Here is a 12,798-nt window from a genome sequence, read left to right as displayed (position 1 = left end):
ATGTGTGGGTCCACTTTTATTTTATGAATAATTTTGGAAAATATTTTTAGTAAAAAAAGGACAGAATAAATCTAATTTGGAAATACGTGAATAAGTAAGTCGTAAATAAGTGTCAAGGCTGAATAGTTTATATTAGAAATATAGTTTGATAACCAGAATCGTGCAGGTTCTATCTAAACTACGAAATTATTAATGTGTCAATCACTGATTATCAAACTTACACTCTCTCTAGTTGCCTTACCTAAAACTTATGTTACTTAGCCCAATAATTTTTTGATACAGAAAACGAATAAACTGCTTGAAGTTTAGGTGTGACCCATTTAGAAAGCTAAGGATCTCTATCAGGAAGATCAATGTACAAAAGCCATGTTTAATCTTCTAATATCTACTCTGATAGGTAAACTCTGAAATAAAAAGTGTATCCACATTTTTATTCCCTTGTTTACATTTGATATGACGCAGTCAATGGGGGAGACATGAATAAACAATAAAAATTAATTATCTGGAGTATACATTCCATTTTGAAAGATTCAGGTTTGATGGTCATTCACATCCACATGTTCTCCTACTGTAATTATTGTTGTAACGAATTTATTAATTATTAATATTTAAGGCGCGTCAAAATCTGAGGCCATTGCGCTGGAACTATTCCCGGATAGTGTTTATCTTTACTGACAATGTCATTCACCGGACAGTGAGATGTAACAAGCTCCTAGGAAGAGAAAATCTCTGGGCCGGTAGCTGGACTCGTACTATATTATTTTCTATTTTTATTATTATAATTATATCTTTAGTTAGTTGATCCTTTCGTTCATAATTTCAAAAAATAAACTGATGCAAACAAAAAATAACTTGATGCAATATAAGTAAAGGAACTTGATGGACAAAATTTGTGCGAAACAAAATTTAATCGAGTAAATTGGCAGTTCTGCTCAATCGATTTTCATAAATTGTGTCTGAATTTTATTTACATATCTTACAAGTAATTCTGAACTAATGGTATAGATATTAAAGCCGCACCTGACACTAATTACGCTGTAGGGGAAAGCTTCCACCTTCCCCAAAAACTGTCTGGAGATGGATTTTGCTGGGAAAATTTTTCAAATAAATGTTTCGAGATCTGAACATGTGCCCTTGAGTGTACCAAGTTCTAAGAAAATCGTTTCAGTATTTTTCGAGAAAATCTCAAAAGATCTTTATACTCAGTAAAAGGGCTCTTCCAGTAATTTTCTTTAAAACCTTGTTGCTATTCATTAATAAGCAACTAAACTTACGAAGCAAATGGAAGTAAATTTAAATATTTATTTACGAAAATGTATTTATTTATTTATCAGTAAATGCACGTATGTATTCTAACAATTATTGCTTACAATTTATTTATGGCAAGCATTCTAAAAAGAAGATGGAAAGTATAAAGTAAAATTTATACTTTTAAAAGTTACGATCATAAAATAATTTACTAAGATAAGCTGGTTTGTTTATTTCTTTTAAGATATAAAGTGTGATTACAGTTCAAAGAAAAGTTCAAGATTAAAAGATTTTCTACAAAAAATTTTTTTTTTCTTTAAACATCATCTAAAATTTCAGCTAAAAATCCACAAAATTTAAAGCCTTATTTTGGCAATTTCTATTAACTTATTTCCTTTAAATTTGAAATTTTACTTACGTATTAAATTTATTGGTATTTTTCAGACAGTGAGGTAACAGTAATTTCACTTTTGTGAGAATCACAGAAAAGATAACCCCACCACGGACTCTCACAGTCTTAAGAAGGATTTTCCTCGAAAATTGTTTGAAACGAATACATGAGTGTATATGTGCAATGAGCAAACGAAGTTAAAGAAAATAGTTGAGCAGTTTGCGATAAAATGGATGTTTCTGGTTAGTAGATTTTATCCAAAAGCTTATTGTAAGTTTGATACTAAGTACCATCAAATCGAAATGCCCAAATTGAATTAGAACAATTTTCGTTTTTGATTTATGCTGACCACACTCTAAAATAAACACACACTCCTTAAATGAATGTGGATAAAAATGGAAAGAAAAAAAAAAATACTGAAATTCTGTTCTAGATTGAGAAACTCTGAAAGAAAAAAACTCTTTCTACTTAAAATATTTAGGTTAGTATTTTTATAATTTAGTAAAGAAAAAAATAACAGGCCGTTTAATAAGGAACTCTGGTGTTGTAATATTTGGACATCTAAAACTTTCATGGTCATTTCTATAGAATTTTATGAGATGAAATGTGCCTTATCAAGCCATATTTCCTTTCAGATGGTAAAATAAATTTTTTCAGTAAATCAAATAAAATGTAAATTTGTTTATGTTTAAAATAAGAATCAGATTAGACGGATAGTAGTTTGCATTTCCTCCTATTCCTTGTAAACATTTCGTTCGTGACAAATTTTGGTATTGATCTATTAACGGGAATCATTCCTTGAAACGCCTAGTCTGAATAAATAAAAAACCAGAAAATCGCCGAAATTTCTATAGTTTAAATAATTTAATGCTGAAAAATGCTGCGGGCGCCCATATCCTTAGATCTTGATGCGCCTTAAATACAAAGATAATAATAATTGTAAATAATAACTTTAAATATCTTTCTTATTTTAAATGAACAGCCATTGCATTTCTACAAAAGAAACAAATGAACATAAGTTTACAAAGAGTTCCAATAAAAACAATTGATTCTCCTTAGATAACTGGAATATATAATCCCTCTTATTTTCATTCTTTTCCCATCTTTTTTCTGTCTCTTTAAAGAAATTGTAATCTATTCAGAGCTTTAGACTTTCGTTTATACAAAGAATTTGTGACTCAATGAACGCAATTGATAAAAGAACGATTACCTAATGACTCATTCATCCTTTGTTCTAATAGCAATTACAAAAGTAAATATTCACTTGAATAACAATTTGTTACTTAATTATCTAACAAATTGAATTCTTTGTAAGTGATTTTTTTCAGCATCTTTTTATTTTTATTTTTTTTTTATTTTTATTTTTATTTTTTTTTTTTGGCGCATCAACAGCTGAGGTTATTAGCGCCCGGAGCTTTTTCCAGTGCACTGCCGGCCTCCGGACAGTGTTCTCTCGTTACAGACAACACTGTCCATCACCGGACAGTGAGCTGTAAGAAGCTCCTAGGAAGAGAAAATCTAAGGGTCAGCTGCTGGATTCGAACCCGGGACCTCCGCGTGGGAGTCCAGTATTATTATTATTATTATTATTATAAAATTCTAAAGATTTGCTCTGCCTGATGTTTTTTTTTATCTAAATTAAATTTTCAGAGTTAAGCTCCAGGATAATATTTATTTGACGAGTGTAAATTATTATTGCCTTTTTCTCTCTCTAATTAGGAAAGGAAAATATTGCAATCCTGTCAATGTAAACTTCTACTAGCTGACTAAGATTCTATTATTCAAGGAAGATTCAGATACTTTGGAAACTACAAAATGATTTAGGACATATCCTCTCTTGAACTCATATTCTGGGATTTCCTGACATCTGTGTCTGGAGAGGATATTATTAAGATTAAAAGTAGAAAGTTTAGTATTTTATTTATTAGCAGAATAATTATTTCATTTGTTGAAAATAATAGTTTTATATAAATCTAATCTATTAATTATTGTTTGACAGGTTATTGCATGGAAAACTACTTAGAAGGATACGATGACTGCTTCAAGTTATGCAAGAAAATATCTACATTTTCTTTCAAGGTAATTAATTTTTACTGAAAGAGTTTTCAATATTGGTGAAAATATAATATTTAAACAATAAAAACGAGTTCCCCTCCACCCATTAGCATTATACAGTTTGTTCTGCAGTACTGTTGTTTTCTGCTCTTCCAGCAACATTAAAAAATAAATTTTTGCAACTTTCTGTTTATTTGAGTAATGTCACGCTAAAGAAACAGGAATCAGTTCGTCGAAATAACTGCATAAATACTATTTACTTATGAGAAACTCAATTTATGTTTCATTGGATTTTTTTTTGCATCGATGATATAGAAGGCCCTCTGATCATACTTTGTATTCATATCTTATCAAAATTATTTAATAAAAATTCAACTACAAACAAATTCATCAAAACAATTGCTATGGAATATTACAGTAATTTATTTTATAGGTCTTTAGTAATTTATACTAAGTTCTTTATAACTATGTGGATAATCTTTGAAATAGTTGACTAATAATAGTAGTTGATTAATAATTTTTGAATGTTAGAGTACTGTGAATTAGAATATTGCTTTTAAAATTTTAATTACTACTAAAATAAAAATTTGTCTGATGATAGTTTTGAATAGTGTCTGAAGATCACTTTACGCATACAATCTTTGTACAGACTACAATTCTGTGCTTTCAACCCTCTATAAGAAACCTATGACACTTTCTCACCAATCAATTCTAATTATTGTACCATTGGATGGGACGAAGTAGACGTACTGTCGCTCCCCACCAAGATGTCCATCTGGAAGTGAACTACTCACTTGAAGACAAAAGACCTGTCTTGGACTGTTTAATCTACCTGTCCATAACCATCTTTTATTCAATGAAAAAGGAAGAGTCCGGGCCTTCAAATTATCCTTATGACAAACGTACTTATAACAGACTATGTTAAAATGGAACTTGCAAAAACTGAGAACACACACAAAATAAAAAAAGAAAAAAGACGACTATTTTACCAACCTGCCCCCTGATCGTAGATCTCTTTGGACTGCTATGAGTCGGCTGTTATTCTATAAGATCATTTCTACCCCTCTTAGACGAAATAATGGAACTAGGCGAGATAAAACTAGAAAAAAAAAAAAAAAAAATCTGAAGATAATATATATAAACTGGTTATTTATTTATTCATTTGTTTGATGTCAGAAAAATATAACTCCGTTTTCGTTTTAAATTTTTTTCCCATAATTATAACCTTAACTTATGCAGTCTTAACTTATACATTTCTTTTCTCATAAACTCAAATTTGCTCAGACAATTTGCCCAAAGTATCTTAAACAATGGTCAATTGTTCTATTTTGCGTCTTTTGAATGCACATTTGTAATTCTAATAATTTCTGTTTATTATTCAATGGTCTCTAAATTATGTACTTATTAACTTCTATATTTTAATTTATAAACTATCATTTCACATCTGCTATTATATATTTTTTTTAAATATTTTCATAAAAAATGAAATTATTTCATTGAAATACATAGTAATTATTGAGCTCTAAAGTAGCTCAATAATATTATCTTCATTTAGAGACATCCAAATAACCTGATATTTTTCTTTGACTTTTAATAAATAAAGGCCATAATTGTTTGAAAACTGAAGAAAATGTTTGGAGACCTCTTATGTGTCCTTACATTTTTATTTTTAAGATCTTCTTTGTGTAGGTCATATTTTTTGAAAATTTAGTTTTTTTGCTCAAAATTTTTAATTAAATAGAATTATTCTAATTTAAATTAAATCTGATAATTATTACTTTTTTTGTGGAAATATCTCTCAATAAATGAAAATTGAAAGCCGCAGGATAAATGTTTGATGCAATCAGGACAGATTTCATCAAGCACGAGATTTTTAAATGTATTTTCTGAGATAACTATACTCGTATTGTATTTTTTAGGTAGAATTAAGTCCTGAGGCTCACTTATCCTGAGTGTACTGTCCCAAAAGTCTAATTAAGTCAGATCCAGGAGAGCGAAACGAACAGAAGAGGTACAGAAGTCGTGTGGGAGACGGGACATTGACAGGAAAAAACATAACAGAGGTAATAAAAGCATAAAGTAAACAGCAAAGCTCTTTAAAGAGAGAAGACCTTTTTTTATGCCAATCTTTATAAAGCTTACTTGTATTCAAAAATCGCATAATGAGCTCACAGAAAATCTTATGTTTGGTTAACAAGAAAATTAGCAAAGAAAAAAATAATTCAAATGAATAGATTTTATTTGCTAAAGGTATCCGATCTGATATCCGAATGAAAAACATTTGAGATTGTTAATTTATCCATCTGAGAACGCATGTTTTGCAATTTCTATCCGTTTTCAAATTTTTTATCCAACATCAGAGGTTTCATCAGATTGAGAAGGAGAATTTGATTTCCACTTATAATATTCTTGTTACATGCTATACTTGTTCAGTCGAGGCCTAGAAAATTATTCAAATGCGAGTTATATATCTACATGAATCTAGTATGCGTAAAACGTTGGAGAAAATCGTTGCGAAAATTTTGAAATCTCCTCAGTTAAGTATCACTTTGATTTTGACCAATTAGCTAAATTATGGTCCGGTTCAATGGTGGTCCTTAAATGACATTTACAGTTTACAGTCTCCCACAGTTATTATTATTATTATTTTCATTATTATTATTTAGAAGAGAGCTTAAAAATACTTTATACTCACACAAGCACACTATTTTCTTAAACAACACGACTTAGGCGACTACAAACAAGTATTTCGTATTACCAGTAGTAAAAGAAAATAAAAATTGGATCATAACAATCTGTACCTAAATTGTGCTCTAACAAAAAGGCGTTCCGAATTAGAATTAGCATGTCGCGTGATTACAGGATACCAGACACTTGTGTGTTCTATTTCATAATATCTATTTGCTATTAAAAAAAAGTTTGGATTGAAACAAGTTCAAATTCTATATAACCATACACAATATAAGGGGTATCACGAAGGTTACATTATTATTATTATTATTATTATTTTTTTTTTTTTTATGTGTGTGAATGGTGGAGAAATCAAAGTAAGGTTACAAAAAATAAATAATAATCTTAAATAAGGTAAGGTTAAAGTTGCTAATGTTACATAATTCGTAAAGTTTAAAAATAAAATATAACTTTTATCCAATCATTTGAAGCACCTTTAATTCAATTTAAATTGTGTCACATTGAGATCCATTTCCTAGCATTTATTTCAGTGACTGGATTATTTATATCTTATTCCTTCTCTTTCTACTATCCCGAGGAAGTATAGCGATCTTTCCAAATAATTTAGTTCTCATAGAAAATAGTTATTTGAGGTCCCCTTAGTTGTCAAAAAATGTAAAATATCTCAAAGATAAAAAATCCAAAGAGGTTCCAAACTTTTGTTTGGGTTTTACAACGGGTCCCTTTGCACCTTAGCGATCAAAATTCCTTAACTGGAAGTGTTACTTCACTAAAAGGATTTTTTACTATTTAAATATTTTTCGAAAGATGGTATAATTTTCGCTCAAAGTGGTTAATATAAGCTTCGTTTTATTCGAATAATTTTTATAAGAATGTTCGTTTTATAGGATGTGATTTTGGAGAGAATTTAATTTTGAATTTTTTGGAGATGTGAGTTTGATTTGAAAATCAGACTGGAAGTGTGGATCTTCTGAGTAACTTTTAAAATTCTTGTATCATCGATTTAGGTTTTAGAGATTGTGACTTCCACTTACAAATGTAGTAATCTTTTTATAGTACAGTAACATTTTACATTCGATTCCGATAGGATATTTGCTTTTTCGTTTTTCTTTCGTATCAAATTTTCGATATCTATATACACTTCGCCTGTAGAACAGGCTTTGTGGTCCCCTGAATAAAAAAAAAAAAAATTATATATAAATATACTTATTACAAATTTCAATGTTTATTAAAGAAATTTCTTTTTTGACTGACTCTCTTGTAAGAGAAACTATTGAAATTGTGTTTCATGATTGCGTGTGTCTGAAAATGATCTGTAATCGTTATTTTGTAAGCAGCTAAATCTGTTGCAACAGATTTCACTCAACACCCAGATTTTTATTCAATTCTGAAATGTGATAGTTTTAGATTTAGATTACGATAAAAAATATAATTTATTTTTCTAATTATAAAATTTATTTTCTTTCTCATCTGGTACTGTTGCCAGATCCTAGAAGTAAGGTGACTTGACTGTCCAAATTCCAGTTTTAAAGTGCAATCTGTTGCCTTCGCACTAACGATAGGCAGGATTTGATTACTTTTTTCAATTTTAAGCAAGAATAGTTACCATAATACATCGAAGTTTTTGGTATGTTTGCTCTGATCTTGTTGCAAGTTTTCTATACAGAGCGGCAAGATCAGCGCTTTACTTTACAATATTTTGCTTTGTCGAAAATTATAGATCAAGAAGACATAATCGATTTTAAGACTTGACAAATTACGTGCAGAATTTAGCTTTTCCGAATCCGTTTCTTGAATGAAAAGTTTGATTTGATTGGTTGTCCTATTTCGATTTCCAATATTAGAAATGTGTAAATTAATGTATATTTGTGCAGAATATAACTTTAGTAGTTTAGAACGTTCCTTGTGTATATTTCTCTGTATTTTGATTAAAATATGTATCAATCACAAGGACATATTTATTAGATGTATTTAAATTCTTGTACAGCATTCTTCTACCGTTTAGAACGGTCATCATTTTATCGATTCAAGTTGACCAATTGTTCTCATTTTGGCATATATAACTTTTAAAAATATTTCTGTTGTGAAATTGTTAGTGCCCTAGAACTATCTTAAACCTTAGTTAACTTTGTGATTTTTTTTTGTTTTGAAAGAGCCTATAGAGCCTTTAAAGGTCACAATAAATTTATTTTCTTTAGGTCAACGTAAGCGACCAAGGTTTAATGACTTCTTTGCTCAGTCCCTTAAACCACATTCACAGTAACTAAACTAAATATTTATTTATTTTTTTTTTTTGCCATATCATTCTAATTTTATCATTTATTTTAACACTGCTGTTATAATGGTTAATGATGAACTTACATACGAATGACTTCACTTCTTATCAAAATTAAAATTCGTTAGTTTTTTTGTAAATTCGATGATTATATTTGTAGAGTCCGTGAACTTACGTTTTTAATTACGAGGTCTTGTCTCAAAATTTTCACTAACATCAATATAGACCCCACTTGTCTTGGCAAAGCAGAGTTAGGGTAGTTTGTAGGCGTTAGAGTAATTTTAGGCGACCCTGGTTCAGCTTATTTTTTCCTCTAATTCATCTCTGTTTCTCTCGCATTCTTAACTCCCATTTTAATGTGGGAATTTCTCGATGTCTCTCATTCTCTTTCAGCAGTTCTATCAGGTTCATACACTCCAGGAGTAAAGTTAATTGGTACTGTTTATTATAATCAAATATGTTGCTTTAAAGTTGAAAATTTCTCCTTTTATATATAATATATAACATCTAAATTATTTAAAATTCTGAAAATGGGTATTTCTGTTGAAAATTTTAAACGATCCTAATAGTGGATGACTTCCACTTAATTAATAAATTACTATATTTCACCCTAAAGCCACCCATCATTTTAAAGCTTAACCTCTCTCCAAAAATATCATACACAAATTAACTTTTAAATGTAAATCCAGGTGAAGAACCTAGAACAATGAATTAACATGAGAATGATTGTATTAGTAAGAGTGAGGAAGGGAGCTCCAGCAAAATGCAGACAGTGGATGATCAGAGAACAGAACCCCTGGATGACTGTATCGATTAACTCGATGATATACCCAGGCTCTAGTCCTATTCTTCTCTTTAGCCCTGGCATGTTCTACTTTACAGCTTCCTCGATACATTTTTCCAAATTAATTTATTATCATCATCGTCTTTAAAAAGTAATAATAATAAGAATTAATCATAATTATAATGCTAGAATTAGAAAATAAAATTAGAAAAAGTAAACTATTAAAACGGTTATAAGCAAGTAAATGACTGTTACATGTTAGAAGGTTAATTTGAGACCCGGTGTAACAAGCGAACTGTTAATATTGTTAAGTTTGCTTATTAACAAAATTTTTATCATGCTTTAAATGAAGTGTGACAATGCTTTGATGTTCCTAAGTAAAGATTATGAACTTTTTTAGACGGAATTTTTTTCAATTTTTCCAATATTACTTTAGAATAATTTATGTTTTCTAAGCAATTGTAATAATTACAACATTTATAAAAAATTGCTCATCTGTTTAAAATCTCAATTGTTGGTCCTTACAGACATACAACAAAAAACAAGATAAAGCTCTGACACTTCTTGATCAACCAACTGGAAGTATATTTTGCTGTGGCTGATAGTTCAGGTGATTATTATTATTATTTCAAGTTTTCTTGTAAATACGGCTGCAATAATTTTTCAACGACGCATTTACCAAAAATATAAGTCAGTGGATCATCTTCCTGGAAAGTTTAGTTTTTGAGGGTGGGATGTAAAGTAAAGCTGTCCTCCAAAATTTTACATCGAAATCACACCAAAAACTTACTTGCCCCTGTGGAAATTAGTATTATTTTTAAGGGAATTATTCTGTGATGGACGTTTTGTCAGATTATCCATCTAAAGTGATAATTTATGTTTTACTTAATTATGCACAGTAAGAGGAAGTGCTGCTGTCGTGTCCAATTTTCTGTAGTGATTTTGTACCTGAAATACAATTTGGAGTTCCCTGGACCCAAAAAACTATTCAGAAAACATTATATGTGTATTATCAATGGTCTCGCGCTAAATTGAAAATTTAAAGAAATATTAAATTAACGAACCAAATCAAATCCAAATACTGAATGTACCTCTTTACTGAATCATTATATATAAAACTGCCCAATACTCATTGATCGCGCTTAGACTGCAGTATTTGTAACACTTTTATAGACAGTGGGTTAAGGGCACTTTTGTTGAGGGATAGTGGGCAGGCTTCCCTTTTAAGTGTCATTTCAGGGTGAGGATTATTCTCTTAAAATAATATCGAATATAAAAATAAGTTGCAAAAAATTTTTAGAAAATGACTTTTCTAAAAAGAGTAAATTTCTTGTAGGGTTTTTTTTTCTTTAAGTTTGCCTGCGGTTTTCTCGAAAATTAATCGACCTTTGCTTAAAGCGCAAGTAAGATCCTGAGGCGTTTTCACTTCAAACTTTTTCGTGAAAATTAATTTTTGGAGGATTTTCGGAAGCAAAGAGCCGTTTCTGGGGTTTTTGCCGTTTTACCACCTTTAATTATATTATTATCCTTGATTAAATATTAGTTCGTGAAAATGTGGATGATAATCATAATGTATAGAAGAAAATTTGCTAAAGCTTTTTATAACATTTTGAACTCTTTCAATGTGTAGTTTAAAATCTAAATAAGTAAAATATCATGCAACAAAAAAATCAAGAATATGATTTACCCATTGCTTCTAATGTGACTATAGATTATACTGCTGAAAGTTTTAAGATTCTATTTTTTTCATTAATTTTTTTATGAATGATGTGAACAGTGTACAATGGTTGCACATTGACTAATACGTGGGCTGCCCAGTGCATATTGAGTAAGTTTGAGGCATGCGCGAAAATTCAACTCCTTAATAATTTTTTTTTTAGTTTAAGGGGCGCTCAAAAAAACAAAAAATACAAAGATTTTGCGTTTTTTTTTAAACAATAATTACATTAAATGATTACTTTAAATTCATTTAAAGTTATAGATAATTCTGTTTAAAAGCAACAACAAAGATTCCATAATGATAAGTTTTATTTATGAAAAAATTGAATAACTTTATTCATAAAAAATTATTAAATTATGCTAACTTGATAAGAGGCCGCATGCTCCTTGCGTGTTCAGGTTATCTTTCCACCATGACTACTTCACACTACCGATTCCGTTTGGACACTGAAGACTGAACTGCCAGAAGAACCTGTTAACAGTCAAAGATCTAGATTTGCCGGCATTCTACGGACCTTATAACGACGGCCGCATAACCGCGCTAGCTTCTGGAATTTTTTTTTTTTACATTCAGTTTTTTCTTCTTCTCCTTTATACTTCATTATCAAACTGATGTTTTTATTATTTATTAATAATTCTTTATCAGTATAGTTATAATTTAATATTCTAGATTTTTTGTTAAATTAATTTTGTATTATTTTTTGTTTATTTGATTACCAATAATCTTAATATTGATTTTTTCTTTTTTACTTTTTCATGAAGAGTCCCGGCACTCAGGAATCCTATGATACCCTCAGAGGACTTGAATCACAGCAAAATGTCGAAAAAGTGCAGCCAACAAAGCGTGATACACGAACAGAAATTGTGAGTGAAAACCTTAGGCTTAATAATTCATTATTAGCCACTCATGGAATAGTATTGGGGCATTGCTACGATTCACAGGCTACATTTGCTCGATTGTATTACCTCTTAAGACTGTGGCTCTTAGACAAGATCAAGCTGAAATTTCCTAAGTCATGAATGTAGCCTACGTTACAATTACAAATTTTATAGCGGGTTATTGCTTCTATTTTATGTATACAGAACTTCTATTTTATGAATATATGTTCGGCGTTTTTCAATCTCTTTTGGGTGCGCCTGTTTGTATTTAGCTTTACACTCATATACTTAGGATTGAGCCAACGAGTTTTGCCGTCTCCGCCCAAGAATATGTAATATCTCAAAAGTTGCATTATTAATTAGGTATCACAACAGGTCAAACTATTGATATAATAAACAGCTAATAAACAGTTACTTAAAATTGGCATTTATATTAATAATTATTAGAAAAATATTTTTATTTAAATAAAAATATAAGCTCCTTATAAGCACGCACACGATATCAGAGTGTTTCTCTGCTTCACTTTTAATTATTGTTGTAAGATCAAATATTGAAAGCATTTGTCTATTGCAGCTCTACTAAAATTTGATTTTGAGAAAGTCATGCGAATGTATCCCTTCAGATTTCTGTAATGATTATTTTTTACAAAACAATAATTAATTTTAGTTGATTGGTAATCATATTTCCTACATTAAATTGATCAATCAATCTCTGTCGATGAATGAAAATTCGAAACTGGTTTAAAAGGAACAAAA

At 29.7% G+C, this 12,798-nt stretch overlaps 1 protein-coding gene across 3 annotated transcripts in view; it reads right to left on the bottom strand.

Annotated features, from left to right (window-relative positions):
• The window catches only part of LOC141461051 (protein SERAC1), a 56,244-nt gene extending 44,561 nt beyond the window's left edge, over positions 1 to 11,683 (bottom strand). The window contains exon 1 of one of the 3 annotated variants that reach the window (XR_012462511.1): positions 11,529 to 11,652. Coding sequence is in view for 2 of the 3 variants with exons in the window: in XM_074141709.1 (XP_073997810.1) it covers positions 11,529 to 11,545 (17 nt within the window). In the remaining variant the exon portion in view is untranslated. Of the gene's footprint in view, positions 1 to 11,528 lie in introns of all 3 variants that reach the window. The other 2 variants (XM_074141709.1, XM_074141708.1) reach the window with 2 other exon arrangements.
• Positions 11,684 to 12,798: the final 1,115 nt, after the last annotated feature.

Source organism: Rhodnius prolixus, unplaced genomic scaffold (genome assembly GCF_049639745.1).
Source record: "Rhodnius prolixus isolate KJV_2025 unplaced genomic scaffold, Rpr scaffold_6, whole genome shotgun sequence".
NCBI classification, from domain to species: domain Eukaryota; kingdom Metazoa; phylum Arthropoda; class Insecta; order Hemiptera; family Reduviidae; genus Rhodnius; species Rhodnius prolixus.
Note: the sequence above shows the minus strand (reverse complement) of the source record. Positions and strands in the feature narration are given on the sequence as shown.